Source organism: Syngnathus floridae, chromosome 7, assembly GCF_059516105.1.
Source record: "Syngnathus floridae isolate MCC-2025c chromosome 7, RoL_Sflo_1.0, whole genome shotgun sequence".
NCBI lineage: Eukaryota > Metazoa > Chordata > Actinopteri > Syngnathiformes > Syngnathidae > Syngnathus > Syngnathus floridae.
In genome coordinates, this window is record NC_142419.1 from 8,980,987 (window position 1) to 9,000,403 (window position 19,417).

General features: G+C 38.7%; 5 protein-coding genes across 5 annotated transcripts; 2 read left to right on the plus strand and 3 right to left on the minus strand.

Annotated features, from left to right (window-relative positions):
- Positions 1 to 527: 527 nt before the first annotated feature.
- Positions 528 to 2,528, minus strand: snrpd2 (small nuclear ribonucleoprotein D2 polypeptide). The gene is made up of 3 exons (XM_088381848.1): positions 2,376 to 2,528; positions 1,007 to 1,186; positions 528 to 905 (listed from the first exon to the last, which is right to left on the minus strand). Coding segments are annotated over exons 1-3 (357 nt in total). The 5' UTR covers positions 2,378 to 2,528; the 3' UTR covers positions 528 to 730.
- A 909-nt stretch (positions 2,529 to 3,437) lies between these two features.
- LOC148395070 (uncharacterized) lies at positions 3,438 to 5,746 on the minus strand. Its single transcript, XM_088381830.1, has one exon. The coding sequence runs from the start codon at positions 5,656 to 5,658 to the stop codon at positions 4,696 to 4,698; it is 963 nt and encodes a 320-aa protein (XP_088237956.1). The 5' UTR covers positions 5,659 to 5,746; the 3' UTR covers positions 3,438 to 4,695.
- Positions 5,747 to 6,401: 655 nt separating this feature from the next.
- On the minus strand, positions 6,402 to 9,081 carry polr2i (RNA polymerase II subunit I). Its single transcript, XM_088381831.1, has 6 exons — positions 8,866 to 9,081; positions 8,718 to 8,772; positions 8,461 to 8,534; positions 7,734 to 7,808; positions 6,796 to 6,847; positions 6,402 to 6,580 (listed from the first exon to the last, which is right to left on the minus strand). Exons 1-6 carry the CDS (start codon positions 8,925 to 8,927, stop codon positions 6,518 to 6,520), a joined length of 381 nt encoding a protein of 126 aa, XP_088237957.1. The 5' UTR covers positions 8,928 to 9,081; the 3' UTR covers positions 6,402 to 6,517.
- A 1,549-nt stretch (positions 9,082 to 10,630) lies between these two features.
- lbhl (LBH regulator of WNT signaling pathway, like) lies at positions 10,631 to 16,548 on the plus strand. Its single transcript, XM_088379978.1, has 4 exons — positions 10,631 to 10,990; positions 13,863 to 13,932; positions 14,225 to 14,519; positions 15,745 to 16,548. Exons 1-4 carry the CDS (start codon positions 10,905 to 10,907, stop codon positions 15,822 to 15,824), a joined length of 531 nt encoding a protein of 176 aa, XP_088236104.1. The 5' UTR covers positions 10,631 to 10,904; the 3' UTR covers positions 15,825 to 16,548.
- Positions 16,549 to 17,006: 458 nt separating this feature from the next.
- Positions 17,007 to 19,068, plus strand: c5ar1 (complement C5a receptor 1). The gene is made up of 2 exons (XM_088379977.1): positions 17,007 to 17,133; positions 17,575 to 19,068. Exon 2 carries the CDS (start codon positions 17,582 to 17,584, stop codon positions 18,632 to 18,634), a length of 1,053 nt encoding a protein of 350 aa, XP_088236103.1. The 5' UTR covers positions 17,007 to 17,133; positions 17,575 to 17,581; the 3' UTR covers positions 18,635 to 19,068.
- Positions 19,069 to 19,417: the final 349 nt, after the last annotated feature.

Genomic DNA, 19,417 nt, shown 5'->3' on the forward strand with positions numbered 1-19,417 from the left:
TAGGTTATGAAGGAATTAGCAGGGGAAAAACCTTGTAATTTCAGTAAAATGTTTGTTTGCCCTTCCCCACAAAAAATCCATTTACAAAGTCTGAAATGGGTAGTTTGCCTTCATTCAGCACAACCTCATCTTATATTGTGTCTATATAATGTGTGACATTGCTGCTATATTGTAGGGTATGTTTGAAAATCAACCATGCTGTTCAGCTGTTAAGACAATGAACCAAGAGGCCAGACAAGGTGCGAAGTGACACTCAGCACATCTGGTTTCATAAATAATGCAGCAACTCTTTAAACGGCAGTTTGTCACTGATTGAGCGTTACCCACTGAAATCAAGCCTGACACATAAGATTCCGTCAGGGCAGAGGGAATTGGTGACTGTGGGAGCAGGGTCATTGCATTTCTGATACACAAAGTGATTAAAATAGTGATAGAGTGAGTTTGAAAAAGAAATACATTCAAATATACACCTTAGAAATTATGAAAATTATTAGAAGGGGGGAAACAAATGAGAAACCCTCATGCAATTGGAGTTATGATGACAACCAGTTTTATTATCAAAATGCAAAATACAGTAGCCTTATAATAGCCTTCTGTAGACAAACCAAAGCCCTATTTTCTTTGGACATTAGGTTTTACGAGTTGCGGAAAAAACAAAACAGCAAACAACTAAAAAGTTTCCATGGAAAAACGGGACAGAGACAGACCCTGGTGCCATTTCACATTAAGTTCATTTTCCTGTGATGAGCGGATTTCTCAGCACAACAATAACAGAGTCTCCTCTGAGGAACATTTTAGAGATGTAGCGATCCTTGTTTACTGGTTTCGACTTCTTCTTTCCCTTGCCACTCTTGGGAACTTCAGTCCACATCTCTTTCACATTCTCCAAGACCATGTTGCAGTGCCTGAAACATAAACCAACAAAAACCCAAAAGAAAGCTCAACTCCGACATAAAAAAAATCACTCTACTACACAACAAGACAGATGCCACATTTTGCTGAATACCTGTCAAAAGCCTTGACTCTTCCGAGCAACTTTTTGTTGTTGCGACAGTTAATGAGGACTTGTGTGTTGTTCTTGACCGACTGGGTCAGCACAGACAGGGGACCTGTGTTGAATTCCTCCTCCTCGCGTTTCTGGAGCTCTTCTGGGGTCATTTCTGACTTGGGCTTGGTTAACAAACTCCTACAATAAATAATTGATAGATATAAAACTAAAGATAACAGAGTTCCACTGAAGCTTGATAATAAAAAATCGTAAATTCAATTGACTAGAGTCATTTGATGATTATTATCGGTGTATGACAGTATAATTGTAGGCATAACATTTTTCTAATAGAATAGATATTTAAATTCATCAATACCAGTGTTGGGTACTAATGGATGCTGCTGATACAAGCACTGATGCTTAAGGCAAAAAAAAAAAAAAAAATCTGAGTTTTCCTTGCCAGTAGTTGGCCCAAAAAATATCTTTGCTCACAAGTACCTGTAATGATATGAACTGGACTTTATATATAAAAAATGGCAGGGGTATCAGTACTCTGTTATTTTTATTGATATAATTTATTGATTTACATGTGAACATTGTTCACTTTTCAATGACTGTACTTTGATCATTTTAATTCAATATTTTTTTATATTCAAAGTGCCGTGACACTGTTAATATAACGTAGCTTTCTAGAATAAATACACTCTTCAGGGATAAAATTTCCCTCTGTTTTGACGACCACTTTGGCTGAGTATGATCACGTATTTTAATGCTAGTGTAGCTAGGAACCCTAACTTGGAGGGCTAAGAATTAGTTGAGTTGGTTACTTAGTGTAAAAAGTTCGACAAACAAAGCTCGAGTAGGAACAATGACTGACGATGACGTAAAGAGCTGAAACTGAAATGTAGACACTCCATTTTACAGGTGTAATAATAAATACTAATGATAATAAAATTAATATATTCGAAATTAAGCGATTAGCAATTCCAAATACATATCATTGTCATAAATGCAATCTTCCACACAGTCAAAATATTTGCATTATTTACTAAGGTAGTACTATTAGCAGCACTAGCGTACCATATTAGCATGTGAGCAAAAACCGCATCTTGTTGCTCCCGTGTGTGAAAGTTGCTTCGCGAGGGGAAACTACCGGATTTTGGGGGTTAAGCATTTATATGAATAAAGCATACGTATCACAAGAGTATTGAAATATAAATATATTTAATTGCTATACAAAGGGCAGGTTAACACCGGCTAAATGGCTTTGGCTAAAATGGGTGGCGTTGCTACATTTATCGACGATTGCTACATTGTTAGCGTAGTTAGAACACAAGTATAGTCTACACGCGCTCGTCTCCGTATTTTTACAGACCAAAATACTCACATGATTGCTAATTAATGAATTCTGCCAAAATGCAGTCTTCACGTTCCGACTCCCTTCGTAAGTACGACGATAGCTACTCGCGTGTGAAAGAACTACTTCCGGGTGTTCCGCGCCTGAAATTTACACAATTTCCGGGTCGTTTTACTACGTCACCATTTCAAATGTTTTAGATTTCTTCAATCAAAGATCAAAAGCAAAAGAAAAATAAATACAATTTAAAAGAAAAAAAAGCAGCCATGTTGAGCTTTTTCTGTCTTGTCAATAAAGGTTGGAAAGCAATGTTCTCCTATGTCAAACTCAGTGTGACATAATTACAATAAAAATAAATACAATTAAATTTTAAAATAAAACACCAAAAGCAGCCTTGTTGATCTTTTTCTGTCTTGTCAATAAAGGTTGGAAAGCAATGTTTTCGTGTGTCAAACACAGTATGACATAATTACATGCTTATATACATTAGGTACATATTTGTGTGAAGATCACTTCGAGGCCATAAATATAAAACAGCAAAAATAAAAACGCGAAGTACAAGGCTAATTGGACTTGTCTTGTGTCACATAATGACATTTTAACGCTGCTGTGCAAACTAGTTCATCACGTTCATAACCTTGACGCGTCAAGTTTGTAAACCAAGGATCGTTTGCAAAACTGGCAAAACGGGAAGTACGTCAATATGTTTTATTGCACTAGTGTGTAATATTTGATGTTAGGATTAGAGAAAATACCTGCAATATGCTGAAGAAGATGTTTGCTAAAACTGATCAATTCATTTTTATCGTGCTTGCTGTCATGGTTGCGGCCTGCAGGTATGCTGAAGAACTGTGAAAAGTGTGTGTGATGAGAAGTGTTTCTGATGAGATTACCTACATGAGACATGAAGATATTTGCTTTCTGCGAAAAGACAGCCAGATCAACTGTGGACCTCAGCAGGCCCCCAAAAATAGCTCTGTGCGCTTCAATCATCTTATTGTGTTTAGATTTTGCAACTAGTTACCTTATTGAAGTAACCAACTGAGATGAGCCCCAAACTGTAAAAACATACTCAAAAACCACACACAGTACTGCATTTTAAATGTGCTTTATTCAGACTGATATGACTGCTCACTATTATACAGCGTAAGTATTTCATGCAGGTTAACCGTTAACAGTTTTCGTCTACCCAAAAGAATTTCTTTCAGGTATAATCTTAATAAATGTAACTAGTAATTCTATGAGTACTTAACATATTGATGAATATGCAAACTCATAACGAAAAAAAAAAAACATCATTACTTCATACTATTTTACAGGTTAAATGAAAAATACTTGGCATATGGGCAAAACAAAAATAATGTGCTTAAGGGCTGTAATCTAATATCAATGTATTTTGACAGTTCAAATTAATATTCATAGCATTCTAAACTTGGATGAAACATTCAAACTGTAGTCAAATAATTTAAAGACGATTCGCAATCACCAGAATGTCCACGCCAAAATGTCATATTATTATTCCATTTTTACATGCACCTTAAATATGTTTTCAAATTGTAATCATCATAATAACCTCTGAAAGCCCTTCTTTGCTCAGCAGTGAGACTACAGATAAAAAAAGACCTTTTTAGTGAGTATTAAAATACACCATAAAATAAGTATTATCAATCATTTGATCAGAGTTTAATAAATTCTGTATTCAAGAACTGCAAATTAAATTATCCATTTCAGATTTGGTTTTACTCACGCATACTTACATTAATAACTTTTCTAACATGCTCCTCCCTTAAAGATATTTTACAACTGGCAGCAACAAGTATAATTTTATGTGGAAAGTTGTTTAGTTCATGCTTTATTTGTTGGACTACTTTGTTATATTTCTTGATTTGATTTAGTTTTGCACCTCAAAAATTCAATTGACATACTAGCTTACAGCATGCAGAATTCATTATTATGCAGAAAAGGTAAAAAGCCTACTAAAGGTTTTTAGCTACTTTAGGTGTGTTATTGCTGTCTAAACATATACGATACAAATGTTTGTAAACCCAGCATTAAGTTGTAACATTTAGTATTGTTAATAAAACATGTATACACTGTAGCCTACTTAAAGCAAAAAAATCTGTAGAACTATTCAAAACCTTTAAAAATAAAAAGAATTCTAGCAGAAAAACACACAGGCTAGGACCTAGGTGGAGTCGAGGTGGACAACAAATTTATAAAAATGTCATTGAACAAATTTGTGTCATAGGGAAACAGCATTAAATATTTGTTTTGGGAATTACTGATGCCTTTAATACTCTGTATCCGACTGTATCAAATGCTCTTGCTCACAGGCTGTTTCCTGCATCTACTATGTTCCTAGACGAAGGGAGCAAAGGTCATCCCAGCTTCTTCCCAGGTCAGAGTGACTAGGTACAGACTGTCCGAGGGACGTCTCGTTAGCTGACTCCGAGTCACCACACGGTATTTTGAAGAAGTTGGTTTGCCCTGAGATCATGCCAAAAGAACGTTGATCCTGGAGACAACAGGTGCATGTTGGGATGGATGTAGAGAATTTTCGTTGCCAAGCGTTTTCCTCGGAGCAGAATCCAAAATCAAATTCCTCCTGGCGCGCTTTCACGAAGCTTGTGAGACCGCCGGGGCTTGCATAAGTTCCCCGTGGTGTGTGTACAGGCGACGTAGACAAGCGAGTGTGCGCATTCACGTGATGTTCTGTTTCCAAGTGGTAGGTGCGCACTGATGATGGAAACGGCATCAAGGGTGGTACCGGCGGCCAGTAAAAGGAGCTAGCGGACATCAACCGAACCGCAGCTCTCCTGGATGCAAAGGAGGTACCAGTCCTGGTACCAGGTGGGATCCTACGCCGTAGTTTCCCCGAGGTGCTCCCGATGAGGACGTCCTCACTGCACGAGTCCAGCATCCAGTAATTTCCTTTGCCCGGATCGTCGTAATGGCGCGCCACTTTGACGAAACATTTGTTCAGACTCAAGTTGTGCCGTATTGAGTTTTGCCAACCACGTTTGTTGTGTCTGTAGAAGGGAAAGTTGTGCATGATGAACTCGTAGATGCCGCTCAAGGTGAGACGTCGGTTCGGACTTTGGCGAATGGCCATCATGATAAGAGCGTTGTAACTAAATGGAGGTTTGTCGGCTTTAAGGCAACTTTTCTCGTCTTCAACATTCCTCATTGGTTCAGAGTCAACCAGTACGCTCCGGTCCTGATGACTGGATGTCTCACGGTTCTTCCACAACAGGTTACTGATGCTGAATGAAGATTTGAGGCAAAAACCGTGCGGAGTCTTGGAGGGTTCCATGTTTGGGATGTCGATAAATAAGAGCGCGGTTGCAAGCAGACGTGCGGTGAGGATCAAGACAAAGTGGCTCGGGAGCTCAAGTGGAACCTCTTTTGGGGAAAGCAGCGTGCACGAGCAAATGCGCATGATCACAGTGACTGCACAGTTGCTGCCAACCGTGTAACTCATGCCACCACCCCCACACTCCGGAAAAAAATGATGAATTCCGCCCAACACACACACGCGGGTGCGCACCCACTCAGACATTCATTGTTTTCATGAACATCAAAAACTGTATTATACCAGCACAAGCAATCACTTTGCCTTTAGAAAAACACAAGATCGAGGGGTTACTGAAAGTTGTTTCTAAAATGTTCCCATTGTAAGTAATAAGGTAACTAAAATAGTGGAAGTGGATTTCAGTGCAGCACGGTTTTTCACCAAGCGCAGAATTAAGGTGTCCATGCAGGCTGATGAGTCCCTCAGAAGAAATTAATGCTAATTTGATGTCTGTAAAAGCTTGATTTTTATTATACATAATGGCTGATCACTTGCATTGTGATGGTGTACTTAATTGAGTGCAAATCCACTTTAAGCTCAAGTTATTTGGCAACATTCGGACAGTAGCTCAAGAATGATATAAAAGAATAGCAGTTATTGTCTTTGTACAACTACAGTAGGATGTGAACAGTGTGATTTTATCAAAGTTACTTGTTGCACTTGACCATTGAATTTCTGATCCTGTCGATAAAATGACACACAACTGTCTTGGAAACAACGCATTGTATTGATAACAAAACTGTCTGAAAATGACAACTCGTAATAAAGAACAAATAAAACAACTATATTCAAAGGATGTCTGACAAAGTTGCCATGCACACTATTCTGTCCATCTATGTCCACAGTGAGGAGCTGTGCAGACGTAGTAAAGTCTCATTGCATCCTGTGTTGGGAGACACAGAATGTATGGTTAAAATTGAACTCATGAAGACTACTTCACTTACAGACAACAAACATATTCCATTGGATAGCCTGTAATTCTTTACAATTCATTTACAAGATAGGAAATAACAAAAATAATATAGTTTGATAAATTTGTGCCAATTAGTTCTTTATACAGTCTTGATTTGAGGAGATGAATGTGCAAAAAATGATTACCTCAGCTTTCATGCTGTGTGACTGGAAGAACACTGCCTCCTTGTGACCGCACCTAGGGATAGACCGGCGCAAACCCAGCGTCATAACATGCCAACATTCACTGATACATCTCTATTTTTCATTCCACATGTATATAAATATATTCAATAAACTATATATATTAAATAAAACACACACACATGCATACAAGAGGTGTGCTTGATGTTGTCCATATCTTTATATTTTTAATTATTCCCTTGACACACATGAATGAAAAAAGCGTAGTAGGGAGGTTGTTTCATCATGACTATGTTCTTCTCAGCCAGAAACTGCTCATGGAATTGTAAGGTGCGTTGACATGGGAAAGCAACCATGAGTTGTCCTGCTCATCATTTCATCTCTTGAGGAAATGTTGCAGTTTCTCTAAGGTTTTGTGACAACGATGTATAAACTTTTGTCATATGTCATATAAGATATGTGCATATCTTTTAGAAGTGTTTATCTTTTAGTAATCCCTTGATGATATGTAACTTGGCAAAGTGTTCTAGTGGCCAGGGAAGGTTAATGAAACATGTGAATGAATGTACAGTATACAGTGCGTAACATTAATAGGTATATTAAAATAATAATTATAAAATAGGAATATTCTGTGGGGCACACTATACCACAAAATATTCCCTGAAGTGAAAGTTATTGATTACAAATGTACATTGTCAACATGTACAAATGAAACTCAATGTTAGAAAAATGTGTACACAAGATATATTTTAGGGAGTGAGGAAAAAAAATCTAATTCACAAACATTTCACCATATACAAGTCTGATTATCATGAAGCACAACAGATGGAAAACATAAAACAAACAAACAAAAAAACACTTAAACACATTTCATATAGAATGTATTCCTTTCTTTTCATTTCAGTATAAATGAGTGAGCACTGCGCAGTAGTAAAACTTACTTTGGGCAGGGATGGTCTTCTGTTCGTGGTAACGTTGGATCTTGAGATACATCAGCAATGATTTGGGTCAGTTCACTGCAGAAAAGGGAGAGAGGATTAATGTGGGTTAACAGGGAATAGCAATACATAAGTTTTGCAGCCTGAAATAAACTGATCTGCTGCATATGTTATCACATGTTGACATTTTTAACTAGCGCATGTACATTTGAAAGCATTTCCTTCATTTTAGCCTCCCTGCAGTGCCAATGAATTTCATGATTCATTTTAAATTTTATCCATGTATTTTCTGTACTACTTATCTGGAGCCTATCCCATCTGAGATTGGGCGAAAGGCAGGGTTCATCCTAATTTAGTTATAATTTACGATTACTTTTGTATTCCTATAAGTAATACTTACATTTTGTGACAGACAACCCTGTCTTTAGATTGTATTCATTTAATTTTCCCTATACGGAGTTTCTTTGCTTTTGGTGTGTTTTTTTTTAACAACACTTTGATCCAGTATGTTTTTAAAGCAATTATCAAATTTCATTTAGACTCGATCATTACACATTCTAATAGAACATCATTAATGAAAAATAGATACAGCGTTAAGTAACGTAAACTGAAACATCATTTAAAAACGGACCGTTGCTTTAAACAAGAAAATACAACTACTGTAAACTGTTCACTTCATTTCAACACCCATTAATATATTGTTAAAAAATACAACAAAATTCATACTTACTCAACCTCATGGGTGATCTTGTTGACATATATGCAGCTGTTGTCCGCCTCTTGCTGGTAGTCACAATTTCTGCACTGTAAGATGATTTCAAAGATTAGAAATAAAAGTGGTAAATTAATTCCTGGCAATTACTGATATTTTTATGACCAACGAGCAACCCTGTGCGTTTCTGAAGGAATCACCATGGGGTCTGATATCAACAAGATTTTAAGCTATCGTACCAACAAGAAGCAATTTAACACGTCTGATAAACTTACCGCGTAGAGTAAGATACGATTCTCCTTATCTTCTTTCGGATACAACATATTGTTACTGAAATAAAGCAAATACAACAAGATAACATCTCGATTAATATTTCCACTCAGCAACAGCATAGCTAGCTAGTTTTCCGTATCACAATCTTACCACTCCTGACAAAACCGGATCCCAACAAAGCCTGGCTCGTATGTCCCGGTTTCCAAATCCATTGGAATGACTATTGTTTAAGGGCAAGAAAAAACTACAATCTAAATTTATTTCAGTACCGTTAAACTGTATTTTAAAAGCTTGAGACGCAAACACAAACCACCCGTTGAAAACTCACAAGTGCGCATGCGTGCTATTCTGTTGCGTCTTTTGTTTTTCAGACAGCGTCTCTGTGCGGCTGGAGGTAATCCTTGCAACGTTAAATTCGTGAAGTGTACCGTGCTTGATTATTCTCATCTACATTTCGGGGTGTATTTCATTAATTTATAACTGATTGGAAAGTTAATTTCTTAGATAGATTGAAAGATAAACATATGCATTATTCAAATCAATTAAAAACACAGGGAAGCCAATTCCTAACCAATTTCTGCACAGTGTTGGGAATAATACGCAATATATTTCCAATATCGAATTTTATAATTTCTTGAAATGGGGAATTCTGTTTAATTTTCAGTCTGAATAAAAACATTACAAAAACTTTAAATAGAGTATTTTACCATGAAGAATATTATATTTCTATATAGAGGGCAACTGAAATAAATTAATGAAATAAATAAATATTGCTGCCGTGCAGGTGTATATATATATATATACAAAACATAAAAATCTATTTTTTTAAAATATCTAAATGAAATCTATTGGCGCAGGCAGCAGATTCTGGCCTTGGTCTTATTACTGCTTGGAGAAGAAGTCTTTGATCTTCTGGACGTCAGGTTTGATGGTATCACTTCCCGGTTTCCAGCCGGCTGGGCACACTTCTCCGTATTTGTCAGTGAACTGAAAAGCCTGGACCAGACGCAAAGTCTTGTCAACAGAACGTCCGACGGGAAGGTATATATATATATATATATATATATATATATATATATATATATATATATATATATATATATATATATATATATATATATATATATATATATATATATATATATATACACGTATATCGCAACTGAAATAAATTAATAAAAAAAATTGAACAACTGAAATAAATTAAATAACGTCATACATAAATAATCAAATAATATGCAGTAAATGTGTTAAAAATGAAAAATAGACACGGAAAATAAATATTTGACGTCTGTAATTTGAGAGATGTACACATGACTGTCTGTAAGCCACATTGGCTCCTTTTACTTATACTTTACTTTTATCTGATAAACATACTGTATCAATTACACTAGCCCACCATCAACCTTTCACATTAAAAAAGAAAAGACACAGACAGAAGCAGGGTGCTACTTTATGTTTTTTACTGCCTTGTAGTTCCATGTACAGCCCACAGAAGGGTTGACACACAGCTGTCAAAAGAACTCTGTCTGTTTATCAGTCACCGGTGCCTGTTATATATTCCTCTCTCTCCCCCCTCAAGCTTGAGCCCTTGATCCCTGAGCTAATTCCATGATTCAACCAAGTCTAAATTTGCTGATGGCGCAGCAGCATGCAAAGTTCAGATTTCTAAAATGAGACAAAAAATCTCTTAAACACAACGTAAACACATCACAAATTGTAAAAAAGTTTGAGCTACACTCAAACAGTCATGTAACTTGCTGTTTGTCAATATTGCCCGCCATCTGTGCCCTTGCACATGCATTCACGACGCACTGTGCCAACTCATCAGAGGGGACTGTCAAGCCTGGCTGACGTCACCCATCAAGCCGGTGTAATCGAAAGAGACGCTAATCCAAAGCCTGATTGTGGGTCGGGCTGGTAGAGGGAGGACGAAGTCACAAGGAGGGAAGTTTGAAGGGAGCACATGTTGCCAAAGTTACACTGAGGCTCCTCAAGTGAAACAGGATTTGTTCTAATCGGAGCAAGGCTTTCAGGCACACCACCTCTTGCATCCTCATCTTTTGAGCATCTCTGAGGGTGTGATACGCCCGCATCCAGGCCTCGTCCTGGACACCAACAGACTTGCTGAGCGCTCCGCAGAGGGGGAATGCTGTGGGAGCTGCTCACCTCCTTCGGAACCCCCCATTATGCAAACTGTACCCACGGTTTTCACCACAGTGGATCTGTGTCAAGATGGAGAAGAAGAAGACTGCTACCTGACAGCAAATGAAGGGTAAGTGCAGGCGTTTTTATAGGAGGCAGAATTTTCATAATTAACTTTATTTAAACCTGAATTGGAAAGGTCATCAGTGATACATTTTTTTTAATGTTACACCTGGCAATATAGAAAAGGATTTTTATTGCAGCACTCCTAGGCTGCCATTTTCCTTTGTTAATAATACTGTATACACAGTATTTTAAGCCGACATCCGTTAGGCTTGTTGAGAGTTGTGTTCATTTTCTGTAGATTTTAACATTGTGAATAAAATCCTTGTCCTCCCCATGAACTAAAAAAAAAAACAAGTTGCATCTTACAGCATTTGAAGCGCATTTAGTCTTGGCACAATGTCTTTTATACAGCAAGCTTAGCTGGTACTGTTGTGGTCCACATTCTGTTTTTGGCCGTGCAAACAAGATTGTGGAGTGAGTGGAAATGCACAGGTGTTCAGACTCAGAGAGAGAGTGTATATGAAGGGGATTACATGGAGGCTAAGCTTCTTCATAATAGCTCCTGTAAGTTTCCATCCCAGGTGGCACTAAAACAGCTTAGTGTGACACTCTTGTCATCGACATCATATCGGATTTTTATTGTATTTGATCGGATTGCACGCATTCCAGAAATGGGTCAAAAATGGCAACGTCCCCTCCAAAGCTGATCCGGTTAGGATGAGAACAGATGAGCGTCCTGGTTTTTAGCCAGTGTTGTTTCATTTGGATTTTGCAATATAATTAAATGTAACTTGACAACAAATGCAGCATGCAGGTTCCGCATCCGCAGAAGGTCAGTTTGACAGAGAAAAGGTCGAAGTGGAAGTTCATAGGAAATATCAACCTTATTAGTGTATGTGTGTGTGTGTGTGTGTGTGTGTGGGGGGGGGGGGGGGGGGGGGGCATTAATCACTTGCAGATTTTCCCCTTTTCCGCCAGGGCTCGGTAAAAGCACATTGCTTTGCAGCTGCTATGCAGGTGTACCTAATATCATGGTTGGTAACTCTGTTCTTCTTTTTGAATGGCCTATACCTGCATCTTTAGGTAGTACAAATTTTCAATAACTGACAAACATGAATAATCAATATGGATTTACAACTTAATGCCACCATGCAAGTCTGTGTAAATTCCCTTTAGTGGGCATGCTATGCAACACCTGGCCAGCAGATAGAGCTGTGTGACTGGTTGTTATTGTCTGCAAGCAGCTACAATGTTAGCATGCTAATAATGCTCATCAGGTTTCTGTTACTGTTTTGTTTCTGTTGGATGGAATAACCATCTGAAGTTCACCATAGATTGATGGAGATGCTCAAATTACATTTATTTTGTCATGAGCCAAAAAATTCATATAAAAAGTGATCTCTAAATGGTTCGTCTGAAAGTACATGAGACGAAATTTAACATTTGTGCCGTGCATGCATTTTATTCATAGTCACAAATAGATTTTTTTCCCCCTAACATCAGTTCATGCCCATACCTTGAATAATATTTGCAACACTTTAGTTACTGTGTAGACTATTACACATTGACCATTTGCAGTTGCATCAAAGGAAACAGTTTGTGAAAGAAACTATTCTTTTACTAAAATGCCTTAGCTAAATCTTCCTGTTACTAAACATCCAAAAGAGTCCAAAGCAGCTTCTATATAAAGTAACACTGAAATGAGATTTGTCTTTCAGCCGAGATGTCATTAAGGCGTAGGCACGATTTTGACAGATTGCATGCTACACCATGACTCTGAGTCCAAGTACGAGTTAAGCAGGGAATGAGACAGAGAGAAAGCAATTAAAAAAAAGAGAGAAAAATCAAGTAGTGAGGGAAATAAAAAAGAGGATTCAAGCACATCGCCAGTTCTTCTTAATCCCCCTCTCAGTTTTCATCGACACCCCAAAGTTATTTGAAGCTGGAGTAAAAGATTTTTTGAAGCGTCCACTGAACACACTGTGGGATCCACAGCAGGAATCTTTGTGAACTAAAGATAACAGGGGACCTTGGCATGTCTCGCATCAACTATCACATTTGGAGAGTGCAGCAAATGGTTGGTGGCAGATGAAACGCAGCGGCCACACTCCCACCCTCTCTTTCATAAGGAGGGCGTGGAGTCCATGTGTTCAGCATGGCTCACTGTCACAACATGAATTATGAGCAGCAGCAGACATAATCCATTTTTGTGCAAATATCTGTTTGACTCTGCGCTAATCTGCAGTGTGTGTGTGTCTGTGTGTGTGTGTGTGTGTGTGTGTTACAGGAGACACCATGTGATGACACACACGCAGACACAGCCACATAATTCACTTAGTCTGGGAGCTTTAGATACGTGGGAGTGACCGTAAACCAGAGAACATAGAGCCTGAGAACAGCCAAAATTTAGCTTAAAACACAAGAAAGTGTTTATGATCATCTTTTGTATCAAAATACTGTAAATGCTTGACAAGGACTATGTGGAGAAATGTCATTTCCAGACAGATTTTGAAGTATGTGTTAAACACAATAGTTTGGCAGGAGCTTTTTCCAAAACGTTTGCAAATGTCATTAATCCAGGAATGTAACTTGGACCACACAGTTTTGGGTTAGCGAGTGCATTTTCTTTCCAGTCCAGTTCTGGATTCTCGGGAATTCCGAATAGCCACCAGAATGACATTCCGTCAAATTATGAAGGTTTTTAAGGTTAATTTATAAGCACGTGACTTCTGGAAAATGGTTGTGGTTATGTCTAAGATCTCATAAAGTTGTTAGAAACGTCCATGAGCCTTAGTGCTGCTTTATGCTGGTGATGGTATGGTCACCAGGAGGTAAATTATTTTCTGTTAAGGTTTTGACATCAAGTAAGTTGACAGTTTTTAATGGTCCACACAAGTCTACGTTGGTATACTGAAGTGCTTTTGTTGTGTCTGCAGAGGGATGGAGGAGCTTAGTGGTCAGGATTCTGAAGATCTGAAAAGGAAGAAGCAACGATTGCCTTTCCAGGTACCTATTATATCTTTATTCTGGTCATGTGAAATGCGTATTTCCAAAATGCCTCATTTGGCTCAGTGGAGAATGTGGTTCAGCCTCACAGACTGAGGTATGACGTTTGAGTCTCGGCTCGGAACTTTGTGTGGGATTTGCATGTTCTCCCTGTTCTTGTGTGAAATTTATCCAAGACATTTAAGCGTATTTGTTATGACATGACAGGGCTTATTCCAAATTCTATTCCACTCTCAGCTAAACTTCCTTAAATTATTAGTTCTAAGTGTTGCTCCCATTCATTTTCCTCCAGATCTTTCCTGACCCAGTAGAGGTAGTGCTGGGCCCTGAGACATCTCTGAACAGCTTGGCTCAGAACCACCAGAGGGAGCGTCTGCCCTCCATTGTTGTGGAGCCCACTGAGGTGAGCGAGGTGGAGAGCGGAGAACTGCGTTGGCCCCCGGAAAACATGGACATGGATGAGGATGAGGAAGACCTCTTTTTGGAGCAGTGCATTCCCCCAGCCAATATTGCTGACTGGGGAGAGGAGGATGAGGAGGAGAGAACATCAGTGATTCTGAGCCAACAGCAAGGACTGACACTCATTGGTGAGTTGGATGCATTGAGCTTTGCGTTAGGGTTAATTTTATGGTGGCATTCTGCTAGTTCTTATCTGGGTCACAGATGAGCTGGAGCCTAAACGAGCAGATTTTGAAGCAACAGGCGGGTACACCTAGCCCAGCCACTTCGAAAGCCCATTTGCGATACACTCACATTCCAAACAATTGACAAGTTAGTGTTTAATTTGTATATTTCTGGAACCTGGGAGGAAGTAAACACGCACAAACATAGGGAGAACATGCAAACTCCATATACAAAGGCCAGTGCTGAGTCTGAACCCTGAGCCTTAGAGTTGTGAAGCACGTGTGATAACCACATTCTCCACCGTTATGACGGGCCATCTTTTAACTTGTAAGAACTTCAGACAATGTCAAATGTTTTCTCACATAACCTTTGTGGAAATATTGATCTCCGAATCAGTATAATTCTGACTGAACTGCTACAGGAAAAATGTAAGAGTTAATTATTGAGAGCTTTTCATTGGAACGGAAGCTGCTTTTTGTAATCCCTTTTGCAATTTGTGGCAGACTTTCTGTAAGGAGCAGCATAGTATCTGTGCCAAATGTGATGGAGAACAATCTGTGTATTCTCCATCATAAACACTATGTCTGAATCGGATAGCTCAAGCCGCCCCGCCTCAATCTCTTGAGGAAATAAAGCCGTAACTGCGGCTTCATGCTGTTGGCAGAAGCCCATGTAAAATCCCGGGAAAACCACACTCCAAGGAACTTTTGGACTGTGTTCACAGCTACTCTGATGAAAATTGGAGGAGGGGATAGATTTGGGGTGGTGGATGTGGGGGCGGCTACTCCTCCAAAAATCCCTTTCATTTCCTTCACACTGATGTGGAGGTCAAACATCTACATCTTCCAGCTGGAAAGATGACTTATCGTTCCACAATGGCCATGTCTTATGCAAACATCGAGGAGGGGGGGGGGCGTTAGGTCACACCCAATTGCTGAGGGTGAAGACGTGATGGAATGGATTCTGATGTGGACTCAGAAAGTCCAGTCACTCGCCCAAGAAGCAGAAGTGGGTTGACCATCGTATCATGACAAATTGTCTTTCAGCTTTTCATGAAATCATGCAGAAGTGGGTTGACCAAAGTATCATGACGTATTTGGCTTTCAGCTTCTCATGAAATCATGCCATGTTTATTCCAATATTTATTCATTTTTTTTCTCAGTCATTTTCCAATTTTCTGTTTTACAGACCTACAATCGGATGCGTTTCAAGATGACACCCCCACACTTCCACCAAGCTGTGTTTCGGCCCTCAACCGAAACCTCTGAAGACCCCGTGAGAAAACATTAATAAGTTGATCCGGGCAATGAAATATTATGAGCTGAAGGACTAAAGGGCAATGCTGAAAGTAGAGTATTTTCTCAAGTGCTGATAAAGAGCCAGTGAAGCTCACAAAGAAGCCATAAATGGACATGTCTACACACTTGGCAACACGCTGAGGAAGATCATTACATAAACATAAATTTTAAAATGCAAACATTCATGGAATATTACCATTTCTGTGTGTCTGATTTTTCTTTTCAATTTTCAGAGTCATTGTTACTGTTTCATTTCCCTAATTCCCATTTTTGAAATAAGTCAGTGAGTCACAGTGCCATAAGAGGACATGCTGGCTTTGCATATTATTTTGTTCCCTTAACGCTGTTCCCCAAAGATCCTTAAGCTGATTGGACTCTATTACCAAACTTTTTCAATCCATTGTTGACTTCAGTGTATATTTAGAAGACAAAGTTCTAATACTCATTAGTCATCATAATATGAGGTCAAAGATTCTAACACAAACATGTTTTGAGAACTCATCATGTTGACAAAAAAAGCAACTTTTGTTTGTATAGAGCAATTCAGATAAAAGTGATAACTATAGATGGATATTAATTTGGTCTTGTGTCTAGGCTGCCTGTGAATATTATGTACATATATACATATGATGGTGTCGCTGTATAAATGATAAAAATAAACCTGTCAATAAAGCATTTTGTTCTACTGCCACAATCCATGAATTATATGTACTTTATAGATTCACATAATTAATATTGAATACATTTTATAGGAGAAAAGTAAACATATACATCCATCACACTATTAAAGTCATACATTACATTACACATTGCATTGTTCTTTGCAGAGTATAAATGATGCGTCTCTTACGTATGGAAAAAGGACCATCCACCCATCCATCCCTCTAACTATTCATCCATCTGTCGGTCCGTCCATCCATCCATCCTGTAATGATACTGTAGTGGGCAGTAAACTCTCTAAATTGCAGAAAACAGTGCTCTTTACCTCAAAATACTATGGGTGTAAAAAATTCAAAATTTTCTTGAAAAAAAGAAATCAAAATTTTAATAGTTGGTGGATCATTTAAATCTGAAGCTGGTATTTCTGTCCGACCAGTTATGAACGTCACTACACGTCACTATTTTTAACATGGGAACATAAAGACGTGTGTGTGTGTGTGTGTGCGTGTGCGTGCGTGCTTGTGTGTGTGTCTCTTGGTGTATAAAACATTGCAAAAGGAGAAAAGAGCATAACTTCCTCCTAGCAAAGACACAAGTGCAACATCAACTGCTGTGACCCGTGAGTTAAACCTTTTGAAGACTTACATTGTTTGTGAAAGCCTTTATTTCAAACTTAGAATTGAGTTACTGTTATTGAGTTTATTGTTATTAGAATGTTTTGATCATATACTTTACAGTTTATTGATGGAAGAGTTGAACTTCTTATGTCAGAGAGCCCTGAAAGTTGTACAATGAGAAATTTGACCAAATTTTGTCAAATATGTGGCTTGAAATTTGCAACATCAACACATTGCTTAATGCATCTGGCATGTCTGTTCAACAAGCATATGAATAACAATGGTCAACAGCAAATTCCAATCAGAGATGGTGGCCTGAACTCATTTTTGACGCTGATTTAACTGATCTAAAAGTCTCCTAAAGTTGTGGGGCTTGAAATAGTTTTGAGACAGCATTCACATTATGAGAGCTACATAGCTAACATTTTGTTTTGAATTTACAGCTCAATCATGGACGACTTCTTTAACTTGAGTGACATCTATGACTATAACTTCAGCATTCCAGACGGCAACTTCACTTTTCCCGATTTTCCCGATATCATGAGGCCCAAGATTCAGCCTATCCAAGTCGTTGCTCTGACCTTCTATGCCCTTGTGGTTTTATTTGGCGTTCCTGGGAATTCCATAGTGGTGTGGGTGACCGGATTCAAAATGCCCGCGTCAGTTACATCCATCTGGTTCCTCAACCTTGCGCTGGCTGACCTCCTGTGTTGCCTCTCGCTGCCTCTTCTCATGGTGCCTCTTGCCCACGATGACCACTGGCACTTTGGCCCAATAGCGTGCACATTGGTCAAAGGCCTCTTCTATTTAGTGATGTATTGCAGCATCTTGCAACTCGTCTTCATAAGTATGGATCGTTGGTTGCTGGTGGCCTGGCCCATATGGTGCCACAACAACAGGCAACCCAAGTACGCTGTCGTGGGCTGTGTTGTAGTGTGGTGTCTGGCCCTGATAGGAAGCATCCCTCAGTTTGTGTTCACTCGGGAGATCGAGTTGGGCGAGTACAAGCGCGAGTGTGTGGTGGCTTACAGTATGCAGAAGGCCTGGGCCGTCACAACCCTTCGCTTCCTGTTTGGATTCATCCTGCCGTTCCTCATCATCGTCGTCTGCCACTTGATGGTCTACAGAAAAGCCGACAGTAAAGTGGCATCCACTAAGAGTCGCTCCAAGCGGACGCTGAGGGTCATCGTTGCCGTGGTGCTCAGCTTTTTTCTGTGCTGGCTGCCCCTGCATATTGTCGACTTCTTGATCTTGGTGACCCCTCGGCATTCCCCTCACAGCCCATCCGTGTATCTGGCCCATGTTTTGACTCTATGCCTGGCATACTTTAACAGCTGCCTCAACCCTCTTCTTTATGTGTGTCTCGGCCGAAGCTTCAAAGACACCATGAATCGCTCCCTGTGCAACATTTTGCACTTACTGAGCGAGGACCACACGCCCAGAACCAGCATCACTCCTCATACTACTCCAAGCTCCTCAGAAAAGCAGATGACTAAGGTATGAGGAGGTGCAGAAATTGACATGAGCCATGATCAAATGTGGCAGTGGATGAGAAGGCTCGGATTTTCTTCCTTCCTTTAATTTACTACATTGAACAATTATGGGATGATGGCCCATTCTTGGCAAAATAAATATATTTGTTAATAGATGCCACATACTTCATTATGAAGCAGTACAAACAAACAGAACCATTAAATGCAACTTCATAAAATGCTGTAAAATAAAAAAAAACAGATTTCTCATGTTTAATGCAAAAAATAATATCTGTTGTGCTCTTTACCAATGATTCAATGTTCATGTCAAAGTTGTGCAAATACATCATGTACTCTGTTTTGTCTGTTGGAGGAAATTAGATGTTAAATCTTGCAACTGCTTGTGTAAATGTCAGAAAAAGAATTTCAATGATACTGAATATGTATTATATATATATATATATATATATATATATATATATATATATAATATATATATATATATATATTATATATATATATTTAGTATCATTGAAATTATTTTGTTTAAGAGCATACAGAATATAGTAGTACTCATGGTATACAATGATTAGAGAAAAACTATAAGGTAGCAAATAGGAATATCAGTTGCAGTTGCATAAATACTACTGCTGTTTGAGTGTGCTTTTTCAGAGCATGTGACAGGTTTCTTCAGAATTGCAAAGAACCAATACTTGCATCATATCTTGTTAGTCCATGTGACGCTCAAAACCACAAGGAAGCTTAACTGATTCATATGTTCTTTACCATATATTTATAGAAATAGGAAATTGCA

Coding starts and splice junctions, on each gene's coding strand:
- polr2i (XM_088381831.1), bottom strand. CDS start 8,927: ATGGATTTGGAAACCGGGACATACGAGCCAGGCTTTGTTGGGATCCGG. Junction 8,535..8,717: donor ATCGTATCTTACTCTACGCG/GTAAGTTTATCA, acceptor ATCATCTTACAG/TGCAGAAATTGTGACTACCA. Junction 7,809..8,460: donor AAGATCACCCATGAGGTTGA/GTAAGTATGAAT, acceptor CCTTTTCTGCAG/TGAACTGACCCAAATCATTG.
- LOC148395070 (XM_088381830.1), bottom strand. CDS start 5,658: ATGGAACCCTCCAAGACTCCGCACGGTTTTTGCCTCAAATCTTCATTC.
- snrpd2 (XM_088381848.1), bottom strand. Junction 906..1,006: donor AGAGTCAAGGCTTTTGACAG/GTATTCAGCAAA, acceptor TTTATGTTTCAG/GCACTGCAACATGGTCTTGG.
- c5ar1 (XM_088379977.1), top strand. CDS start 17,582: ATGGACGACTTCTTTAACTTGAGTGACATCTATGACTATAACTTCAGC.
- lbhl (XM_088379978.1), top strand. CDS start 10,905: ATGCAAACTGTACCCACGGTTTTCACCACAGTGGATCTGTGTCAAGAT. Junction 10,991..13,862: donor TACCTGACAGCAAATGAAGG/GTAAGTGCAGGC, acceptor TTGTGTCTGCAG/AGGGATGGAGGAGCTTAGTG. Junction 14,520..15,744: donor GCAAGGACTGACACTCATTG/GTGAGTTGGATG, acceptor TCTGTTTTACAG/ACCTACAATCGGATGCGTTT.